This window comes from Carcharhinus amblyrhynchos, chromosome 5 (genome assembly GCF_965287045.1).
Source record: "Carcharhinus amblyrhynchos chromosome 5, sCarAmb.v2.hapA, whole genome shotgun sequence".
Taxonomy (NCBI): Eukaryota; Metazoa; Chordata; class Chondrichthyes; order Carcharhiniformes; family Carcharhinidae; genus Carcharhinus; species Carcharhinus amblyrhynchos.
Genome location: NC_137328.1, coordinates 87,415,122 through 87,439,589, shown reverse-complemented (window position 1 = coordinate 87,439,589; position 24,468 = coordinate 87,415,122). Strand labels below are relative to the sequence as shown.

At 46.3% G+C, this 24,468-nt stretch overlaps 1 protein-coding gene across 7 annotated transcripts in view; it reads left to right on the top strand.

Moving 5' to 3' along the window:
* adgrv1 (adhesion G protein-coupled receptor V1) overlaps nucleotides 1-24,468 on the top strand; it is a 524,573-nt gene that overhangs the window by 201,062 nt on the left and 299,043 nt on the right. For all 7 annotated transcript variants that reach the window (XR_013886686.1, XM_080189140.1, XM_080189139.1 and 4 more), the window contains 3 exons: nucleotides 3,432-3,608; nucleotides 15,595-15,777; nucleotides 19,862-20,041. Coding sequence is in view for 6 of the 7 variants with exons in the window: in XM_080189140.1 (XP_080045266.1) it covers nucleotides 3,432-3,608; nucleotides 15,595-15,777; nucleotides 19,862-20,041 (540 nt within the window). In the remaining variant the exon portion in view is untranslated. The remainder of the gene's footprint in view (nucleotides 1-3,431; nucleotides 3,609-15,594; nucleotides 15,778-19,861; nucleotides 20,042-24,468) is intronic.

The following is a 24,468-nucleotide window of genomic DNA, read 5'->3' as shown; positions in this document are numbered from 1 at the left end:
TCCACAACTTGATGATTAAAATACTTGTCAAAGGGTTTTAATATCCTATCAAAGCTGGCTGAGCATTCATCAATGGCTTGCATTCGGATTATTTCATCTGCAATTTCACGAAATAAATATTTGGAATATAACGTGTCCTTCCTTTGATCCCCTACTTAATTCTGATGTAACCTGATAACTTAAACATTTTCTTCACCATAAAATCCAATTTTGCACCTGATTTGGTCCTTCCATCAGCTGAAATAGATCTGGTAGGGTCGATTTACTATCCATGTCTGATTCTCAGCAGAGGGAAGCTTTAATTAAGTTCTTCAAAATGGTGCTGCAGTAACTTTTTTTCCTCTTCTTCCTGCGCTTGTTGGGTCTTGGTGTGCTTCTACTGCAGGCACAGAGACATGTTAAATTTATGCCATTCTGCAGAATATGTATTGTAGTGGGCAGCTATTATTAATTTTAAGCTTGAGAAATTGACTTGAAGATAAATCTTTGCTCTGCCTTCTGTTTTAAATCATTTTTCCTTCAAAACGGCTTTGTTGTTATTGTTCTTTTTGCTCTCTTATTGGATTTTTGCGAGCTTGGGTTTTACAGAGCTGATTTTCAATGTAGTGATTCTGCAGGAAATTTTTTAAACCAGTAATTTTAGCCAGATATTTGCTTGGCTGAGTTCAGCAACTCATTTTGAAGGTGATTATTTGCTGTGCCTTTTTTTTTTGTTTGCACTTGGCCATCATGCATTAAAGCACTGACTCTGGACTTGAGCTGCAGCATTCTTACAGCTATGCTCTTTATAAAGTCAATCTGCAAGTGCTGCCTGATCTAAAAAAGATAGTTCAGCCTTTTTCTGAATTTTGCTCACCCTGTTGTGACCTGTCACTATCCTTTGCCTTTGTGTTTGATCAGGTCTGGCTGCCTTTTGGCCCTTTTTAAAATTTTTGCTCACCACTTTGTGATCTGGCCATGTCCATTGAGTCTGTATTTAATCAGATCTGGCATTTGATCTGCACAATGAATTCTTCTTCTGCCCCTCAGCTTTTTTGTTTTGCTTTGGTTTTCTCATCCTTTTGTGTTTGGACTAGGCTCTTTGACTTTGTATCTGATCAGATTTGGCAATGGAGCTTTTTCAGGCAATCCCTTTGACCTGAATGAAGTGTATGTAAATAGAAGTGCAGCTTACTTTTTTCATGCCTTGTGATTTTGGGTTCCTCCCTCTGCCCATGTTGTAAGGGTTGTTAGTAGCTCTCACAAAGAAATCATGAGGCACTTGTGATTGAACATTTAGTGTTTATTAGCAACATATAACTGTGTACATATATATGTGATTGCCTTGACAAGGTATTATTCTCATGCATGCCTCTCGCCACATATGCAGTCTACCATATTGTGACTCTCTATGTCCAAATGTAACGTTTTCCCAATCCCACATTAACCCTTACTATCCCAAACACTTTTATATCACGTAGTTCACAATAAAATGGGGTTGGAGGGGGAGAGAATTCTAAGGGCAAGAAATTGTCCTCCTCCACAAATAGCTTCTTTCAAATAAAAAGTAGTTGTAAAGAAATATCTTGCCTGAGCTCTTCTTGCAGGCTGCAGATAATGCAGGGATTACTGGGTGCATCTTTAAAATGCTGTGCACCAATCCCCCAGTGTTGTTTTTGTGATTCACCATTGCCATTTAAATAATGCCCCTGTACCTCAGCACCAAGTGGACTTTTGAGCCTGAAATCAATAAAATTGAAAGAACAGAAACATGCTGAACCTGGCTTAAACTCACCATCTAATTCACTGCCAGCATCATTTCCACCTGAAAGCATAGATACAGTGGCCATTTGGGATGATCACAAAAAGGCCAAAGGAAGTTACATAGAACATAGAACATAGAACACTACAGCACAAACAGGCCCTTCGGCCCACAAGTTGCGCCGATCACATCACCTACCAACCTACAGACCTATCTATAACCCTCAATCTCATTAAACCCCATATACTCATCCAGAAGTCTTTTAAAAGACCCCAGCGAGTTCGCCTCCACCACCACTGACGGCAGCCGATTCCATTCACTCACCACCCTCTGAGTGAAAAACTTACCCCTAACATCACTTCTGAACCTCCCTCCCCGCACCTTAAATCTGTGTCCTCTCGTAGCGACCATTTCAACCCGGGGAAATAGCCTCTGAGAGTCCACCCTATCCATTCCTCTCAACATTTTGTAAACTTCTATCAGGTCGCCTCTCAACCTTCGTCTCTCCAGGGAAAAGAGTCCCAGCTCCCTCAACCTAACTTCATAAGGCATGCCTCCCAGTCCAGGCAACATCCTTGTAAATCTCCTCTGCACCCTTTCAATAGCTTCTACATCTTTCCTATAGTGAGGCGACCAGAACTGCGCACAATACTCCAAATGAGGCCTGACAAGGGTCTTATAAAGTTCCAGCATTACCTCCCGACTCCTAAACTCAATCCCTCGATTAATGAAGGCCAGTACACCATACGCCTTCTTGACCACCTCCTCCACCTGCGAGGCCGATTTAAGAGTCCTGTGGACCCGGACCCCAAGATCCTTCTGCTCCTCAACACTACTCAGACTTCTGCCCTTGATAGTGTACTCGTTCATCCCGTTGGTTCTGCCAAAATGGACGACTACACATTTATCCGCGTTGAAGTCCATCTGCCACTTCTCCGCCCAGTCCTGCATCCTATCTATGTCCTGCTGCAACTTTTGCCATCCTTCCAGATCATCCACAACACCACCGACCTTCGTGTCATCAGCGAACTTACTTACCCATCCCTCCACTTCCTCATCCAGGTCATTTATGAAAATGACAAACAACAAGGGTCCCAGAACAGATCCTTGAGGCACTCCGCTGGTGACTGACCTCCATTCAGAAAAAGCCCCATCCACAACCACTCTCTGCCTTCTGCAGGCAAGCCAGTTCTGGATCCACAAGGCCAAAGGCCCTTGGATCCCATGCCCTCTCACCTTCTCAAGAAGTCTTGCATGGGGGACCTTATCAAACGCCTTGCTGAAGTCCATGTACGCTACATCCACGGCACTTCCTTTTTATGAAAAAAAAACTATTCAAATTTGTGATGTTTCCATCAGTAGCTATTACGATGGAACATATTATTTAAAAGGCCATTAGATAAATCTGATGGAAGAATGTGGGGACTGGGGCAGGGTAGAGAATTGGGAAAGGAGTAAGTATTTTAAATAATGAGCTAGCACTGGTACAGGTGTGATGAGTTGAATGACTTCCTGTGGTGTCATTTCTGTGATTCTGTAACATGGAAGCCACTGCTTTTGATTCAAGTTAGCATTGTTACTGTTCTGTTTCAGTATCACAGCAAGGCAACACAACTGTTGATGATATGTTTAATAGTTGGATATGTTGATAGTTGGATCTTATTAAAAATATATTTCCTTCTTTTGAAAGGATAACACTCCTGAATTACATGAAAGCTTTCTAGTTAACATTACGAGTGTAAAACTGACTGATCCTACCCTTGTTGGAGGACAACCCAGTGTAAAACACTTGGGAATGGAACTGGCAGAAGTAACAATTGAAGAGAATGATAACCCCAGAGGAATCATCCAGTTCAACGTAACAAGGGTATGATTTGCCATACGCTGTAGAGATAAAATGTACTCATTTATTGAAATATTGCATCTAAGTTGCACTTAAGAATGTTTGAAATTCTTTCTTTAACCATATGCTGTAGCAATTGTTATAATTTTGAAATCCTGTTTTTTTCTCCCTTCTACTTTGGCCTACAGAGTTTTACATGTCAGGTTGGTGATGGTTTAAATAGAGTAGCACCCAAAAGTGTACACGGAGCAGGATGCATACCTACTAACCGCATTGCAAAAGCATATGCCAACTTCATGCTACCTGCAGTTAAATGCATTCAGTGACCAGTTAGTGCTAACCACAATGTTAGTTGGTTAGATGTTTTAGTAGGAGGGCATTATTAGGAATGGCGAGCACCATCTAAAAGGGAAAAAAGTACAGGAAGTGAATTTAATTCATGGAACATTGAATAATAGTATAACATGCAAGAAAATTGGCTTCAATTTGAATGCTGCGTTGGAAATCCTGGTGGAGAAGCTGGAAAGTAAGAGAGATGTCCTGTTAAGGCAGGGAGCTGGGCGGCCTTCTTACTACATGCAGTGAAGACAATGGGAGTGGATAGCAAGGGAGATTTTATTATACAATGGGAAAAATTGACGTGTGAGTTTTGAATCATAGCCCTGAGTGAGGTGCCTGAAGATTGGAGAGTGCCTTTGTTTAAAAAGGGCTGCAGGGAAAAGCCTGGGAACTACAGGCCTTTGAGTCTCACATCTGTGGTGGGTAAGTTGTTGGAAGGTATTTTGAGAGACAGGATCTACAGGCCTTTAGATACAATAAGCATGGTTTTGTGAGTGGAAAATCATGTCTCACAAACTTGATTGAGTTTTTTGAAGGAGTAACCAAGAAGGTAGATGAGGGCAGTGCAGTTGATGTTGTCTACATGGACTTTAGCAAGGACTTTGACAAGGTACGGAATGGTAGGTTGTTGCATAAGGTTAAATCTCATGGGATCCAGGGTGAGGTAGCCAAATGGATACAAAATTGGCTTCTTGACAGAAGCTGAAGGATGGTTGTAGAGGGTTGTTTTTCAAACTGGAGGCCTGTGGCCAGCGGTGTGCCTCAGGAATCAGTGCTGGGTCCACTGTTTTGTCATTTATGTTAATGATTTGGATGAGAATATAGGAGACATGGTTAGTAAGTTTGCAGATGACACCAAGATTGGTAGCATAGCAGACAGTGAAGAAAGTTATCTTTGATTGCAATAGGATCTTAATCAATTGGGCCAGTGGGCTGACAAATGGCAGATGGAGTTTAATTTAGACAAATGCGAGGTGATGCATTTTGGTAGATTGAACCATGGTTGGACTTACTCAGTTAATGGTAGAGTGTTGGGGAGAGTTACAGCGCAAAGAGATCTAGGGGTACATGCTCATAGTTCCTTGAATGTGGAATCACAGGTAGACAGAGTGGTGAAGAAGGCATTCAGCATGCTTGGTTTCATTGATCAGAACATTGAATATAGGAATTGGAATGGCTTGTTGAAGTTGTACAAGACATTGGTAAGGTCATACTTGGAATACTGTGTGCAATTCTGGTCATTCTATTATAGAAAGGATATTATTAAACTAGAAAGAGTGCAGAAAAGATTTACTAGGTTGCTACCAGAACTTGGGTTATAAGGAGAGGCTGCGTAGACTAAGACTTTTTTCTTTGGAGCGTAGGAGGCTGAGGGGGTGATCTTAGAGAGGTCTATAAAATAATGAGGGGCACGATCAGCTAGATAGTCAATATCTTTTCCCAAAAGTAGGGGAGTCTAAAACTAAAGGGCATAGATTTAAGGTAAAAGGGGAGAGATACAAAAGTGTCCAGAGGGACAATTTTTCCCACAGAAGGTGGTGAGTGTCTGGAACAAGCTGCCAGTAGTAGTAGAGACAGGTAGAATATTGTCTTTTAAAGAGAATTTAGATAGTTACATGGGTAAGATGGGTATAGAGGGATATGGGCCAAATGCAGGTAATTGGGATTAGTTTAGGGATTTAAAGAAAAGGAAAGACAGTGATCAGGTTTGACCATCGAGGTTGGGGTGGGGCGAGTGGAGGGTCAGCCCACTCGGTTGGGGGGGGGGGGGGTCAGAATTGTGGGTAGTTGGCTTTGCAGGGGAAATCGGGGCTGCTGATAGGGGGGCATGGGGGGAGATTGAGGCAGGCGGGGTGGGACGGGTTGGGAATGGCCTGGAAATGTCCAGGAGGCCAGCAACCATGGCATGAGGGGTTGCAGGGGCAGCATTGCAAAATAATGAACTGGCCAGCGATCAGGAGGCTGACGGTGTGGGGCTACTGCACATGCTCAGACCTCCACTATGGCAGATCAGTGCATGCACACCTGGATTTTCAGAGTGACTCTCTGAGGCACTCTGCATTGCTTGGAGTGTGGGAGATTTATTTTGAAAATCCCGCTAAAAAAACTAGCAGTATTTACTCCTGTTTTTACGCTAATTTGGCACTTATAGTTTTTTGGGGAAAATCCTGGCCAAGAAACCTGAGAGATGCAAACAGCCCAGTCCACAGGGTGCAATATCAAAGAAACTGAACAATATCACTGCTGACATCCTCAATGGGAAAGGAGGCTAGTTTTCCATTGGACTGTCAGACAGATCCTGTTCAATTTTACATTTAGAGCCATGGCAGACCCCCTCTAAAAGGCACAATTTTGTGCCTTTGCAGAGCCAGGAAAAGACGTTTTCTCAACTTGATCATCTAACTTGTATTGTGGGGTAACGGTTACCTCAATTTGATTTATAGGGTGGAATTTTACGAGAGTGAGTCAAAGGGCCTGATTTTACCATCACTTTATGTCCATTCTCGGGCATGAAAATTTGGTAAAGTTGGGTGTAAGGCGAGTCGTGCAATCTGCGCCCGCCTCCCTTTACCAAGGCCTGAAAATGGGCACAATTGGGATTGTGTCCGAAATGGGCGTGACAGTCATTTAAATGGACCAAAATTGAATTAATGGGCTGCATGCCCAACTTTATCAGCGCTTCCTGCTTTATCACCATGTTCGCCAATCTGGAATCAGTGCGAAACAGACATGTTCCATAAAAGTCTGATTTGGGTGCTCCACCAGTGAAGGTTAGTGAGGAGGTAATGTATAGCATCTGATGGCTCTCTGTTGCTCACGGGTGTCCTTTTGTTGCAGGTATTTTCTGCCTCAGGTTGGTAGTGGTCCTGCAGATGTGTCGGGGGTGGCGGGCTGTTTCTCAGCATTCTGATGTCTGACTTGCAGCACAGACCCAGGTCTCAGCACTGACCTTGGGTCTTGCGGTGCAGCTGGGTCCTAGTGCACTCAGTTCATTTCCAGCTGAAGGATGTGCACAAAGCCATTGCAAATTGCACTTCTGCAGCCTCAACTTTGCAAAGAGCTGTAATTGTGGGAAGCATGTTACTGGGGGAAAGAGGGGGCTGTGATTTTGGGAAGTATGTGACTGGGGGAATTAGGGGGATTGTGATTGTGGGGAACATGTGTCTACATCATAAGAACATAAGAAATAGGAGCAGGAGTAGGCCATCCAGCCCTTCGAGCCTGCCCCGCCATTCAATAAGATCATGGCTGATCTGTCGCTGCTCAGTTCCACTTTCCCGCCCTCTCCCCATAACCCTTAATCCCCTCTCATCAAAAACCCATCAACCCGTGTCTTAAAAATATTTAGCGAGGCAGCCTCCACCACTTCAACGGGCAGAGAATTCCAGAGATTCACCACCCTTTGAGTGAAGAAGTTCCTCCTCAACTCCGTTCTAAACCGCCCCCCCTTTATCTTGAGGCTGTACTGTGATTGCAGGGAACATGTGTCTACGGAAATGGGAGGACTGTGATTGTGGGGAACATGTGGCTGGGGGAATTGGGGGGCTGTGATTGTGGGGAACGTGTGGCTGGGGGAATTGGGGGTATGGAAAGTGACTGTTGATGTGCTGGGACAAGCAGCATTCCTTAATCTGTGTGTGTTCCTCTCCATCCCACCCCTCTGCCCCCTTCAGAGTGATGAGGTGGTTTTTGCGATACAACCAATCAACTTTGCTGTCCTTTAGGTTGCTGCTGGAGCTGAGGGGGAAGAATTGTGGGCACAGGAGACCCGGCATTACCACTTGCAGGAGTAGAGGGAGACAATCACCAGAGGCAGGAGGTGGCTGCCAGAGGGGCTGCAGGAGAAGGAGGGAGCAGAGACCCTGGCAGCTCCGTGCACGAGTGTCATTTGAACAGATGTCAGACACTGTGCTGCCATCATCGCCACCTCTGAAAGGAGACAGTGCAACACCTGTGCCACCTAGAGGCATGGGGGGTGACACCCAGCCACTCTGAACTTGTATGTGACTGGCTCCTTCCAGACCCCTAGCAGAGATGTCTGTGGGATCTCCCAATCAGCTGTGCACACCTGTGTCAAGCAGCTCATAGAAGTTCTGTATGCCCAGGCTGGGCAGTGCATCAAATTTAACAGACCAGGCCCATCAGGAAGCCCAGGCTGCAGGGTTCACAGCCATTGCAGGGATGCCTAACATTCAGGGGGCCATCCACTGCACACACGTCACCCTCAAGGCCCCCCTACAGCATCCATGAAGATTCATCAACAGAAAGGGATTCCACTCCTGAATGTTTAACTAGTGTACGACCATAATATGAACATTATGCATGTCTGCACAAGACACCCAGGCAGCGTGCATGACAGCTTCATTGCCAGGAGCTGGACATCCTGGAGGCATCTGAGGAAGAACCCAGGCTGCTGGGGTGGCTTGTGGGTGATATGGGTTACTTGCTTCAGACATGGCTGATGATGCCTGTGACTAAAACAGAGACCCGCTGTAATGAGGCTCATGTAGCCACCCGTGAGATAGTGGAGAGATGCATTGGGCTCCTCAAAATGCGATTCTGGTGCCTGGACCGATCTGGAGGTGCCCTCCAATACAGCCCAGTGGTCTCTTCCTCCATAGTGGTCATGTGCTGTGCCTTGCACAATCTGGTTCGACAAAGTGGTGATATATTGGAGGAGGAGGATGTGGAGGCTGACCAGCTGGGCATCACTGGGGAGGATAACCAGGAGGAGGAGGAGGAGAAGGAGGGCTGGCAGCTCAAATGAAGCATCCAAGGGCAGCAAGGCAGGCCCTGATCACCAGGCAGTTCAGTCACTAGGGGTTTGTGTCTGTGGGTTTCATGTCCCCTTCCCTCCACCCCCGTCCTTCCCTGTGCGCACACCCCATTTCCTTATATCTCCTGCAGCATTGTCACACCAGAGTGGTGGGCCTGGGTACTGTGTAAGTGAGTTTTTTGGCAGGCAGGAGGGTGATGACGACTTGCTAAGCAGCATTATGATGATGCCCTGGTGCAAACTACTGACTCCTACCTGAGCTCTGCATGCACACTGGCGCCTGGGCCCACGTCTGTATAGTGGGTAAGGGCTCTGGGGTGAGGAACGGGAGAGAACCACTCATGGGGTCTGGGGAACCAATACTTTCCTTTTCTCAGTTACGCAACATTGTGGGGCTTCCCCAACTGACATCAACATGAAATGTCCCTCTAGCGATCATCAATGGAAGAGGCTTACTATTCGAGGCAAATCTGAGAAAAGTTAGTCACAGGTGGATGGTGAGAAAACATTTAATTGCAATGAAGGTTTATATTAGAAGTTCCAACACAAAAACATGTGAACACAAATGTTAAGGTGCTTAAATATCTTTTTAACTAGTAGAGCCCTTCACCCGTGCCATCTCAGTGCAACTACAACTTCCTAACCTTATGTGGCCTACCACTGTGTCTCAGTGTCTCCCCAGAATGTACATCGGAGATGGAAGGGGCCAGCTGCCTGTGATGTGCATGATGGGCATCCTCTGGAGATCCTGGACCTTGAGGGCCCTGGCCAGCTTTCAGGTGTCTGGGATGTTTCCATGACACCACCTTCGTCCCACTGCCCCTGAGGTGCCCCAGCATCAGGAAGGGAGGAGTTTGTAGGTATAACCACAGCCATAGTCTCCTGACTGGAATGACCCAGCAAGGGCTCAAATCCTTTCTTTTCCTTGGAGTTTCTTTGGGCCCTGAGTCACTCCATGGGATGATGGTGCTTCTGCAGTGAGCTCCAGAAGCTCTGGCATCACCTTGCACTGCCAGTCCTGGAGGACCACCTGCATTGTACCCATGGTGGTCAAGCCCTCTGCAATGACCACTTGAGTCAGGGACTACCTCTCAATGGCCACAGCAAGTGCTTTCTGAGACTGGGCCACACTCTGCAACCCCTCAGCCATGATCCTCTGCAACTTGGCCATGTTCTCAAGGGCTACTGCCTTAACTCTGTCTCAGCACTGTCCCATTGGGTCTCCTGCATGCTCTCGAGCCTCCCAGCCAGGGGCCACAGAACCTCAGGAATCCTGTTCAGTTTCTCAGTTGTGGCTTGCTGTGACTCAGCAGTGGCCCTCTGGGACTCTGCTGTGGCCTGCTTGGAGCCTGCCACTCATTTGAGGATCCCCTACCTGAGGTTTTCCACTGCAGATGTCAGCCTTGCAGTGTTGGCCTGGGAACACACAAGACAGGCAATAACTGGTCCACTGAAAGCTTTGGGACGCCTCCAAACAGTCTCGCAGTTGGCCCAGTGTGGCTGTCAGCTCTTCCTGCATTCTCTGGCTCTGTTGCTGCATCTCCAGCAGCTGAGGGAGAAGTGATCACAGAGACCCAGCATGTAGGCTGGGGCTAGCTGAGTCCTCACTTCCAGCAGGCCTTGGATGTTCCCACCTCCACCCAAGGTACATCAACAGATGTGTTGCGCTCACCAGAGAGTGATCCAGAAGGCTCACCACTAACTGGATCCACCAACAGGTCAGTATCTGGGATGGTGAGTTGTGAGGTGGAAGCTGATGCCAAAATGGTGCCACTCTGAGGTCCCTTCACCCATATCCTCCAGGGACTCATCTGAGTTGTCTGGACCAGAATGAGCAGGAGCTGCGGCACAGGCCTGGAGTCCAGAAGGCTCTGGGCTCCCAGATGTGTCCCTGCAACACAGGACACAAGGTTAAATGCAAGGGAGGGAGAGGAATCCAGGATGCTAAGCACATGATTCATATTTCTCCATTGAACACAGAACAAAGAACCAAGCAAATTGCATCATAGGAACAGGCCCTTTAAGTCTTTAGTGACCAAGCTGCCCATCTAATTTGTCACCCCCTACCTTTCCGGGAACCATATGCCTCTATTCCCATCCCATTCACATTTCTAAAAAGACACCCCTTAAAGGTCATTATTATATCTGTGTCTGCTACTTCCCCCAGCAGTGAGTTCCAGGCACCCTGTGAAAATAGACATGCCTCATACATCTCCTTTAAACCTTGCCCCTTGCACCCGAAGGTTGTGCCCGAGAAGTTGCCTCAAAGTGAGTGGAGGGATGACAGGTGTTCATGTCTTGACAGCAGCCTGATCATGCTATCACTGACAGTGCACACCTCCCCTTGAGAGCCCCCACACCCGCTCCTCAAAGGGTGAGGACCCAGACATCTGGCACACCACCCCTTGTCTTTGCCCTCTCATGGGTGTTATGGACGGTCTTCTCCTGTGGAGACAGAAGGAGTTATGAAAGAACTGATGGCGTGACTCCTGCAGAGTATCAGGTTGTGACCCTTAGAGGGCAAGTGCAGTGGGGCTCTTGGGAGGGATAGGAAGGAGGTGGTTGGGGATCAGGGGCTGGGAGCATGCAGGGTGTTGGGGATGGGAGGACCTGGAGGAAGATGCAAGATGGGGTTCAGCACTCACCCTTGCTGCATGGATGAGGGTCATTGACTTTTCTCCAGTACTGCTTCGCAGTTCAGGGGCTAGTGCTGTGGCACTGACCAAGGCAACAATATCTTCCCAGGCCACATTTCCATCAGAACCCCTGGGTCTATGTCTTGCTGGAGGGAAGAGGGTGTCCTGCTTTGCCTTTGCTGTATCCAGCAGCCTCCCAAAGTCACCCTTAGAAAATCAAGGGGCTGGTCATGTGCACATTTTGTGTAGGAACACCTACCTGCTTGTCCATTCTTGAGTTTTTAATGGAGCTGCCCCTCGTTAGGGCTGATCTGCTGCAGGCAGTTTGGCAGAACATTCCAGCAAGTTCCATGCAGTTTTCTTATTAGCATTGAGGGGAAGGCAAGTGAGTACTTGCAGCTGCTGGGGAGGAGGGGTTGGGGGAGGTGGATCAGTGCCTCAATAATTGGGTATAGGGGAGAGAGAGGGAGGTGTCACACAGCTATCAGAGTCCGGAGGAGATGGGGGCCTTCTGCAGGAGGATCTGTGGTGTGGGTTAGGGGGTCACTCTACCTGGTATGTGGAGGGTGGATATCTCTGCCTGAGAACGATGGGGGAGGGGCCCGGGATCTGTCTGGGGGCAAAGGGATGGGAGAATAAGGGGGTTATTAATGTTGTGGAGGTGGGCCAATGTCTGTGGGGGCCAGGAGGGATGTGGCAGGGGAATGTTTTTCTATATTTGTTTTGTGCATGTGCAGTTGGAGGTGCCGATCGGAGCTGCAGGATTTGGGGCACATTAAGCCCCACTCACAGGCTTGTGCAGCACGATTCGGAATCACTGATATTTTGTCAGGCAGAGTGCATATGATGTACTGTAGAACGGGTCTAAGAGTTGGAGCTGAAACACTCGCAGTTTCAAGTCCGCCCAGCACTTAGAATCAAAATGCTTAAAATAGGGCCCCAAGTGTCTAGCTGGTATAAAAATGGGAGAGTTCCTGATCCATTTCTTGGGTGAGTTTTCATGCCCAATCTTACAGACTTACACATTGAAAATATGGGCTGGACCATTGTTGCTACAGGCAGTGGGATAGGCTTAATTTGCTGGCCTACCTGCAGAGGGAGCTATTGTGCATGCACAGACTCCATGTCTGCAGATGTACAATACAACTGTAGAAAGAGCAATTGTGCATGTGCAGACCTCTGATTGTGCACATGGGCAATTTCAATAGTAGGGGTCTGAGAGAGAGAGAGAGAGAGAGCTGTCAGTCCCCTGCTGCTGAAGGCAGCCTCACAAACTCCCCATCCGCCGCCCCCCCACCCCGCAATCATGGGAGCCCACAGACAATTGTGAGCCCATCACCACAGAGACATGTAGCCACTGCCAACCAGACCAATCACGGCCCTCTCCCCCCAACCTGATCATGATGCAGAGTGCGCAGTGGGCCTCCTCCTCCCTGGTCCTGTCACAAGCAGAGTGGCGGCAGGACCCCTTTCCTCCACAATTGGGCCACCCCTTCAGGCTCTCACCCATATCTGGCATGCCCCTATGGGCCCTGCCCCTATAGGCCCTGTTCCCTGGCATGCCTGCTGGGCATCACTGAGGTGCCAGGCAATGCCAAGATGACAGCATGGCACTGCCAGGCTGGCACTACCCAAGGGGCACTCCCCTTGCCCAAAGTCTCCCTTGGGGGGCCTCAATGGCCTCCTATTCCAATGATGAGGCCAACATGACTGTTCTCTGTTCATATGAGCAGATGTTTTCCTCGCTGGAGAGAACCTCTTCCGATGAGGTCAAAGAGGCAATTGAGCCCGGATGATTTACGAACAAAGAACAACCCAGCACGGGAAACAGGCCCTTCGGCCCAACGAGCCCGCGCCGCCGCATTGTCCTACACCTACCCTGCCCTGCGTGTATGCGAGTGGAACCCCTAACTTAGCCAGATTCAGGGGAGAATAGTGTCAATTTGGTATACCAATCAGCCTAAGAGCACATCTTTGGGGTGTGGGAGGAAACTGGAGTGCCCGGAGGAAACCCACGCAACCACAGGGAGAATGCGCAAACTCCCACAGACACAGGCCCAAATCCATGTATCTGCACAGCTAGCAGTGCTAGTCACTGAGCTGTTGCGGCGCCCGTCTACCGGTCCAGGATCAAGCACACACACCAACACGAAGTACTAGGCCACTCCCGGAACCTCCAAGAGCAGCCCACACACGACCCACCGTGTGCATGCCCCTTGTTTGACAACAAGGTGGACCACCACCTGCGGAATAAAAAGACAAAAACGTTAACATATAAGTCTGCATTTCCGGTGTCTCCCGAGGCTCTGACCCTATTTAATACCCCCTACTATAACCCTCCATCCTTGTTTCGCTCATATGTCTATCTAAGTAAGCCTTAAACAAGTCCAACGTGCCTGCCTCCACCACCCTACTCGGTAGCGCGTTCCATACCCCCACGACCCTCTGCGTGAAGAACCTTCCTCTCACATCCAAATTATACTTCTCCCCCCTCACCCTTAGATCATGACCTCTTGTAATTGTACCCAATCTAGGGAGCAGCCTCTCACTATTGACTCTATCTATTCCCTTCAGTAGCTTATATACCTCTATCATGTCTCCCCTTAATCTCCGTCTTTCCAAGGAGAAAAGTCCCAGTTTCTCCAACCTTTCCTCGTAACTCAGTCCTTCCATGCCAGGCAACATCCTGGTAAACCTCCTCTGCACCCTCTCCAGAGTCTCCACGTCCTTCCGGTAGTAAGGTGACCAGAACTGGACGCAGTACTCCAAATGCGGTCTAACCAACGTTCTGTACAACTGAAGCATTAGACGGCAGCTCCTATACTCTATACCCCTTCCTACAAAGGCCAGCATTCCATAAGCTTTCCTCACAACCTTCTCCACTTGTGCCGCAACCTTCATAGACTTGTGAACCTGCACACCCAGGCCCCTCTGTATTTCTATACTCCTAATCGGTCTACCTTTTATCACATAGCTCCTCTCTGCATTATTCCTTCCAAAATGCATCACCTCGCATTTGTCAGGATTAAATTCCATCTGCCACCTATCTGCCCAATGTACCAACCTATCTATATCCTGCTGTATCACCTGACATTCCACCTCAGTATCCGCCAATCCTGCCATCTTGGTGTCATCCGCAAACTTGCTGATCACACCACGTATGCTCTCTTCCAAGTCGTTTATGTATACTACAAAGAGGAGAGGTCCCAGTACTGAGCCCTGCGGCACACCACTGGTCACTGGCCTCCAGCCCGAAAAGGTCCCCTCAACAACTACCCTCTGTCCCCTATTGCCCAGTCAGTTCTCAATCCACCTAGCTACCTGACCTCGTATCCCATGCGCCTTAACCTTTTCTACCAGCCTTTTAGTGCTGGGCTTGCTAACCAGATGTGATTAACATTAGAATGTATGTACATAACCTATTTAGCCTCTTGCCCATTTCTGAGGAGGTGCAGACTTCTTGTTACTAGAGAGAGGCAGAGTTACTAAATTCGATGTTGTTTTGGAAAAGGGAGTTCGGGGAATGTGGGTTTTTTTGGGAACAAGAGGTAATTTCAGATAAAATGTTGTTTAGTTATTCATAAACTTATGTGTCACAGGATATGCTAGTCTTTCTTGTCATGTGTTTTTCTTTACGTTGCAAAATATTCTGTTAATTGTTTGCATACTGATTGAACTGGTTCCTCACTGGGTTGTACATAGTTTTTCACATTTTCCAAACGAATATACACCACTAAGAACCAGTGTTTCAAATTATCCCCAGAGTTTTGAGACACTCTCACGGGTAATATCCATGGAGTGGCCTCGGTGGCACAGTGGTTAGCACTGTTACCTTGCTATGCCAAAAACCGGGTTTGATTCACAGTCACTTCATTGCAATGTTAATGTATGCTTACTTGTGCCACTAATAAATGAACTTTATTCTTCCTAACCATTGATGATCCCAATCAGTCTTAAAGGTTGCGGAGAAGTGAAAGTTAATGACATGTTACTAATTGATTCTGACAAAATATGGTGACTTTTGTGGGATATTGCTCATAAGTGTGTAACACTAAAATATACTTTAAATGGTTTAGACATTCAAGTGAAAAACATTCTCACAAAAGAAAAGCACAAATTTTCATTTGAAATTTCACAATAGATCAGAATTGTTCAGTGTAAGGTAATCTGTTAATATGAAATGCTGGTTCTATATTGTTTTAATCTATGATTATAAAAATTAATGTTACATAAATTTTGATTTCTGTCAAATTTTCAGGATGAGACTGGTGCAGTTGTTGCTTATGAGGCAGCCCCTCCAAGAAACCATCTAGAGCTGCTGGTGATCCGCAGCGCTGGTAAATTTGGAGAAGTAAATGTAGATTGGGAAGCACAGCCTGGAAGTGCCAATTTTTCTGATTTCACACCAGCCCATGGAAGCCTCACATTCGCTAATGGAGAGGTACGTTTTTATTTTGCTTTACGTAGCAATTACATCGCAGAGAGTGGCTATTTGGCCCAACCAGCCAGTGTTCATGTTTGCCCTTCACATAGCAATAATCCTAATCACAGGTCCATGCCCTGTTCCAATAACCCTTTAATCCTTTTTCCTTCAACCATCTTAAGCATCGATATGATGGTAAGATTCAACTTCAACATTTGATTGAGACTGACAATGCACAGTAGTGAACTGACTACCTGTTATATCCCTGACTGGCTGGAAACAGATGGTCAATCCACTGGCAACCATTTTGTCTCCACTGAAATTGAATTTTTTCAACTGGTGCCTACACCATTTACAATTCTACAGGCTTCTTTCTACAGCCTCTTAACATTCTGTGTAAAAGAAAAAAAGTCCTGCTCTCTGCTAACTTACTTATATTTGACTTTATATTTGCATCCCTTCATTCTTGACAACATGGACACTGAGATACCTGCCAGTTTTGAAATTGTGCCCTGTACACCCAATGCCAATCCTCGGGGACCACCCAGTGTATACCTTTCTCCTGTTGAAAAAGTAATCCTTCATCATTACTCTGTGCTTCCTGTCATTCATCCAATTTCCTATCCATGCTGCCAGTATCCCTTTTATTCCACTTCAAGTTTGCTGACAAGCCTGGCAAGTGTCAAGGAACATTGGCACAAGTGCAAGGCGTTGACCATTTCCAACAAGAAAGAATCCAACCATCTCTCTTTGACATTGAATGGCATTACCATTTCTGACTTGCCCACTGCCAACATCCCAGGGTTACTTTCGACCAGAAATCAAACTGGACCAGCCATAAGCAGATCAGAGGCTGGGAATTCTGCAGAGCATAACTCCTTTCCTGACTCCCCAGAGCTGGTTTACTAACTACAAGGTACAATTCACGAGTATGATGGAATATTCTCCCCTTGCCTGGATGAGTGCAGCTCCAACAACACTCGAAGCTCAACATCATCCAGGACAAAGCAATCCACTTGATCAGCCTTCCCTTGACCACTGATGTACAGTTGCAGCAGTGTGTACTATTTACAAGATGCACTGCAACAACTCACCAAGGCTTCTTTGACATTATCTGCCAAGCCTGTGACCCTAGAAGGGCAAGGACAGCAGATGCATGGGAACACGACCATCTGCAATTTTCCCTACAAAGTACACATCATCCTGACTTGGAATTATATCACTGTTCCTTCACTGTCACTGGGCCAAAGTCCTGGAACATCCCTGTAACAGCATTGTGGATGTACTCACACCACATGGGCTGTGGCGATTTAAGAAAGCAGTACATCACTTTTTCCTCAGGTACAGTTAGGAATGGACAATAAAAATGCTGGCCTAGCCAGCAATGCCCACATCCAAAGAAAGAATGAAAACAAATTTTCCTTTAACTATTCTGCTTGAATTATTATTTCTAAAAGCTTTGCCACCTCCAAAGTTAAACTGGATGGCCTGCTGTTCCTTGAATCCATGTTTATGATTCTTCTGACCTCTGGCACCATCCCTGTATCTAAATAGGATTGAAACGTAATGTCCAGTGCCTCCAAAACCTTCACCCTTATTTCCTCAGGATTGGCTGTCAAATAGGAGGCAGAGAGTGGGGGTCAATGGGTGCTATTCGGATTGGCAGTTGGTGACTAGTGGAGTGCCTCAGGGGTTGGTGCTGGGGCCTCGGCTATTTACCATTTATATAGATGATCTGGAGGAGGGAACCGAGTGTATGGTGTCGAAATTTGCTGATGACACCAAGATTGGTGGAATGGCAAATTGTGTGGAGGGTGTGGAGAGTCTGCAGAAGGATCTAGATAGGCTGGGCGAATGGGCCAGGAACTGGCAAATGGAATTTAATGTTGGCAAATGTGAGGTTGTCCACTTTGGTAGGAATAATGGTAGGAAGGACTATTACTTATGTGGCGAAAAACTACAGCATGCGACAGTGCAGAGGGACCTCGGGGTCCTTGCCCATGAGTCGCAAAAACCCAGCTTGCAGGTGCAGCAGGTGGTCAGGAAGGCGAATGAGATGCTGGCCTTTATAGCGAGGGGGATTGAATATAAAAGTAGGGAGGTCTTGCTGCAGCTGTATAGGGCACTGGTGAGGCCGCAGCTGGAGTACTGTGTGCAGTTTTGGTCGCTGCACTTACACAAGGATATTTTGGCCTTGGAGGGAGTGCAGAGGAGGTTTACTAGGCTGATTCCAGAGTTGAGGGGGTTGAACTATGAGGAGAGGCTGAATAAACTAGGCTTGTACTCGTTAGAGTTTAGAGGAATGAGGGGAGATCTCATTGAGACGTGTAAGATGTTGAATGGGATGGATAGGATAGAGGTGGAGAGGCTCTTCCCGCTCAGAAAGGACAGTAGGACTAGAGGGCACAGCCTCAGGATAAAGGGGGGGCGGTTTAGAACGGAGTTGAGGAGGAACTTCTTCACTCAAAGGGTGGTGAATCTCTGGAATTCTCTGCCCGTTGAAGTGGTGGAGGCTGCCTCGCTCAATATTTTTAAGACGCGGGTTGATGGGTTTTTGATAAGAGAGGGCATTAAGGGTTATGGGGAGAGGGCGGGAATGTGGAACTGAGCCACGACAGATCAGCCATGATCTTATTGAATGGCGGGGCAGGCTCGAGGGGCTAGATGGCCTACTCCTGCTCCTACTTCTTATGTTCTTATGTTCTTATATCCTTGTTGGACCAGAAGTTTGCTACAACACTTTCCTGAATACACTTTCAAAACTCTTTCCTCTCTCTGTCCTTTATGCTTTTGCTGCTATTTTGGTCCTTTTAAGATAATTAAGGCTGGTACCCTATGAAGTACACCCAGAAACCCAAATGCTCCTCTTTTATTTATCTCTAACCAAGTAGATTTTGATCTTGACCTCTTTCGGACATCTTGTCTGTCTCACTCAAAGAAAGGCAAGATTGGATACTAAATATTCTTGTATGCAAGGTGTTCAGGAAAGATGGGGAAGGAAAGAAAAGACGTGGGCTTGCAATATTAATATTATATCAATAGAATACATTGCTCCTGTTACATCATACTATCAGAGGCCATGAGCACCTGCTGTTCCATGCATTCACATACATGTGCTGTAAACCTACTTTAGACATCATTGTATTCCCTCTGAGTTTAACCCCACCTCATAACTTATTATTTCTTATTCTGCTGCTGCCTGTATCTCTCAATTTTTTACCTACTATGGTTTTTCTCTCTGCCGCATAGTTTTTATTCCCCTCTGCCAAGCTTGTTTAAACCCACCGTAACACAGTCGTAAACCACCCTGCAAGGAGATTGGTGCAGCCTCTGAAGAAATGCAATCATATTGCCTGGACAAATCACATTGTCCCAGGAATCTAATAAATTAGTCATTTTTTAAATACTTTAGCTCTTAAAATTATAAAGGAAACTGGATGCAAAATAACATACAGCTTTAACTATTCTTAGGCGTTGTCATTATTCCATTGTGCTATTAATTTAAAGTTCCAGGACTACTGCAATAAATGCATAAATGGGGGAATTTCACAGTAACTTCATTGCAGTATTAATGTAAGCCTCACTTGTGACTAATAAATAAACTTTACTTTTATTTTTAACTCATTAAAAAAAGATTTTTTTTTGTTCTTATTCTAATTCAATCCAATCAAGTCCAACTCACAGTCTCAACAAGTTGAGACATTCTCGATCCAAGCTGACAAGACTGGCTCTTACTTCCTGTCTTGGGCTTGATCTACATGATCCAATCTGATTGGAGTAGGCATAGCTCCTCCTCTAAGGCTTGAGCTCATTTGCATCTTAGCCAAAAGGCCGAGATACCACTTTTAAAAATTGCTTCAAATAAAGCTAAACTGTAACCTAATGACTTCAACCAAGCGCAGCATGTTGATACTACACTTTATCTTAGCCAAAAAAATGATTTTTAAATAGCTGAAGCAGCAACAACCTCAAATTAAGTCTTCGTAAACCGGATGGAGCTCTTTACAAAAATTATTCCATAGTCTTAAAGCTCTCTTAACTGCAGATTCATGAAATATCAACCCTCAATGTGAAATATATTTTCATTCTTCCATTTTTGTAGTCTTCTGCTGTTCTGGACATTGTTATAGTGGATGATAACCTGACAGAATTTCTGGAGACATTCAGTGTGATCCTGACTCGAGTGATAGGAGGTGCCAAAATGGGAGATGATATTGTAGTTACTGTCAACATTCCAAACAATGACTCACCTGTTGGAGTGTTTGGGTTTGAGGAACAATCTGTGAGTAATCTTCTCCATTTACTAGAATCTTTCTTACTACTGAAATTTGGTTGGTACGTTTGTTAAGAATCTGGCTGAGGGTAGATATCTGAAATCTTAAGAAAAGCTGTGCACTTGCACACAAGTTTCCGAATCACAGTTATATTGATGCGGGGAGTGGGGGTTGCATGGAGGTTCGGGGAAGTGAAATTTACCCTGAGTGATAGTGCAAAAGGGACTGTACAACATCGTCAGCCCTTTTTTACACTCTACCCTTTTTTCTTTCAAGTGGAAAATGAATCAGGTGGAATTTAAAACAGGCTAATGATATAGTATTGCATATTTTGCACGCGTGCACAAGGCAAATTTACCCCCATTTTGATTGAAGTGGGCATAATTATTAGTATGAAAAATTAAGGAGGTTTGAAAAGATGTTCCTATATGATTGTAAAGTTCCATAATGATTTTTGAGCATGTTGTCCTTCTCTGTTTTGTGATGCAAACTTGTCAATCAGAACGTCTTTAACTAATAAATTGTAATGTAACCTTGTGAAGTGGGTGTACTGCTTGATAGAGCACTGAAACTTCAGTATAACTCAGTGGGCCAGACTGATTTAAACTGCTTCACTCCTGACGTGGAGCATCCCTGGAATACTTGTCATTTCAGCTTTTTTGCTTCAATTATCCCCTAGATTGGTGGATAAGGTGTCATGAGAGACAGTGTTGTCTGGAAATTAGACACTTTGACCAGTTGGTATTAAAACTCGTTTACCCAGGTGCTGTTACTCATGAGACAAACAAGGGACATGTTTCGATTCATGGTTAAAAAAAAACTTTGTCTTTGTTACAGTACTTTTGGTACCATAACGGGGTATGAAAAGTGAAATTTACCTTGAGTGATAATGCAAAAGGGAATGTGTAGCATTGTCAATCCTTTTTACACTCTGCCCTAATTTTTCTTTCAAGTGGAAAATGAGTCAGGTGAAATTTACAACAGGCTAATGATGTTCCTAAATGATTATTGCCTGTTTTATACTGGTGCACAAGGCAAATTTTACCCCATTTTGATCGAGGTGGACATAATTATAACTAAATAAAAGCGGCTGGTACTGCTTGGTAGAATACTGTAACGTCATAAAACTTGGTGGACCAGACCAATTTAACCTGCTTCAGTCCTAACATGAAGCATCCCTGGAATAGTCGTTTCAACTTTTTTGCTTCAATTATCCCCAATTAGATTGGTGGATAGCACCATTATTTGAAATCTGAATATTACCTGTGAGGTTAAACCGGCCAGGCTCGCTCCAACCGATATAAACCTTAGTCTTGGGTCTTTGCTGAGTTCCAAATTCAGGGACTTCCACATGGCAAAAATTGGTCTTGGGTTTACGCTGATTCTTCGCTTAATCATAGAATCCCAACAGTGCAGAAAGAGGCCATTTGGCCCATCAAGTCTGCACTGACAACAATCCCACCCAGGCCCTATCCTTATAACCCCATGTAATGCTCCTGACACTAGGGGTTACGGGGAACAGGTTTGGGTGGGATTGCCCCTAAGTGTTTACCCTACCGATCCTCCTAACCTGCACATTCTGGGACACTAAAGGGCAATTTAGCATGGCAAATCCCTCTAACCTGCACATTGTTGGAGTGTGGGGGAGGAGTGTGGGGGAGGAGACCAGAGAACCCAGAGGAGATCCATGCAGACAAGGAGAGAATGTGCAACTCTACCCAGACAGTGATCGGAGGCTGGAATTAAACCCAGGTCCCTGGCGCTGTGAGGCAACAATGCTAGCCACCGTGCCATCACATCTTTGATGTGTCTCTGCTACCAACACCGAGTTTTCGCTGAGAATGGCCTCTTCTTATCCCCCCTCTTCGCACTCTTTTGACTTCCACCCAATGAGATTACCAGGCAGGGGGTTCCAGTAACCAATGGGATTGCTGATTCCATATATGGAAGATGCCAGTCTCCCTAGGTGTCCATTTTTCGGTGGCTTCTTTCCATATATGGTAATGGTCCCAGAGAACCTGGCCAAAACCTGACACAAATACTGTTCTTGTTTGGTCAGGGCTGAGCACTGCCAGTTCCAGCTTCCAGGATAAGTTCAGACTTGCACTTGCTAGCCTTTGATCTGCATCTGTGTTTAAACTTGGCCTGTTTGAATGCCTTAAGGTCTGGCTGAGGAGGCTGTTGACTGCTCTTTAATATAGGTTATCCAATTGCCCATCAGGCCTAGTTTCTCAGGCCTTGGCCATTTGGCTACAACAGTGTCGACCCTTAGCGTTAAAGAACTACTGAACCTGAGAGGCGAGAGTGATTGCCACTTGATATCCAGGCAGCAAGTAAATGAGTGTGACATCAAGAAGCCTTAGGAAAACTGAGTCAATGCGAATCAGCAAGAAACTCTCCACTGTTTGGAGTAAACCCAAACGAAAAGGAAGACAGTTGCGGTTGTTTGAGATCGATCAGTGATCGATCACAAATCATTGCAAGACTTCCTCAGGACAGTGTCCTCAGCCCAGTCATCTCTAGCTGCTTCATTAATGCCCTTCCCTCCATCACAAGGTCAGAATTTGGGATGTTTGTTGATGATTGCACAGTGTTCAGCATTGTTTGCAACTTCTCAGATACTGAAGGTCTGTTCCCATATGCAGCAAGATCTAGGTAACATTCAGGCTTGGGCTAACAAGTGACAAGCAACATGTGATTAACTGCTCTCTACTTGCCTAGATGACTGCAGATCTAACATCAAGACACCTAACACCAACCACGATAAAGCAGTCCGTTTGGTTAACATTCCATCCACCACCTTCAATACTCACTCCCTCCACCACCAACACATCCATCAGCACCATCTAGAAGATGTACTGCAGCAACTCACCAGGGTTCCTTCGACAGTACCGTCGAAACCTGCGAAGCACACACCATCCTGATCTGGAAATATATCACCATTCCTTCACTGTTACTAGGTCAAAATCCTGGACCTTCCATAGTAACAGCATTGTGAGTGTACCTATACCACATGCACTGCAGCACTTCAAGAAGACAGCCCATCACCCCCTTCTCAAGAGTAATTAGGGATGTGCAATAAATGCTGGCCTAACCAGCAACGCACACATCCCATGAAAGAATAAAATAAACGCTTTCAGGCAGCAAATCTGTGTGGTGTGGCACCCACGGGCTACTTCTTAAATATGAGCAGCGACAGAATGAGACCTTTAATTGGCCACTTAACTATCTTAATCGGTCTCAGGAGGAAGGCCATTCTTGAGTCTTCCTGTCCAGACTTAATGGGACAGAGTCGCGAATGTGGCGGGTTCTCCAACCCACACCTTCCCACTTGATCATAAACTCCAACCCCCAACCTTCTCCTACTGCCTACAGGGATTGGGGGCTGGCATTGAATTACCCAGTCTATTGCATAGATGAGTGGCACGATTTGAGAGACAATAGTAAGTCAGACTTTACTTGAAATTACGGGCCTGATTCTCCCAAACAAATTCTAAGTGCTTAATTGGTGGGAAAACTGGTGGAATTCACGATTGTTTTTATGGTGGAGTTTAGACTTGAAACTTCCACAGTCAGATTCCCGTTTGCTGACCAGTGATTGACTAGCCCCACAGCCATTCCCAAGCCATCCCCGATGTTCCCCCACCCCCCAACAACTGTCCCGGAGCGCCCCGATCTCCAGCTCCCCCCCACCACCTTCCCGGCAGACCATCCTCCACCCTTTGTAGGCAGACCCCCACCCCAATCACTGTCCTCCCTCCAGCCCCAACCGATCCCTCGGCAGAATGGCAGCAAGACCACCCAACCCCCATGAATCACTCCTAAGCCATGCCCACAATAGGCCCCACCTCCTTGGCACTGACCAATGCCCAGTGGACAATGCCAAGGTGCCCCCTGGGCATAGGCACTTTGCCCCTTGGGCAGTGCCAGGAGGCACAGACTGGAACTGCCAGGGTGCCCATACCCAGGGGGCACCATTCCCCACCAAACAATCCCCTGGGGGGCACCGATTGCCCCCCCCCATTCGCTCCATCAGGGTCTCCCGCTATCTCCCCAAATGTGGAGAGTTATTCCAAACCTGGAGCTAAATACTCCTGGCGGGGTGGGAGATGCTATCAGACCTGGAGAATTCAAGCCCAGGCCCGATGGTGACATTGAAATAACATTTTGCGAATACTGCAAAATGGCCAACATGTGCATCTCCCAACCCAATGCATCAAAAAGCGTGCGCATTGGGGTGGGAGAATCGGGCCCTACATTTTACAACTGCCGTGGATGCCATGGTGGCACACTGTTTAGCTCTGCTGCCACAGAACACCAATGACCTAGGTTCAATTCCGGCTGTCAGTGAGGAGTTAGCATGTCCCTTCCTTGTCTGCATGGGCTTCCTCCGGCTGCTCCAGTCTCCTTCCACAGTCCAAAGATGTGCAGGTTA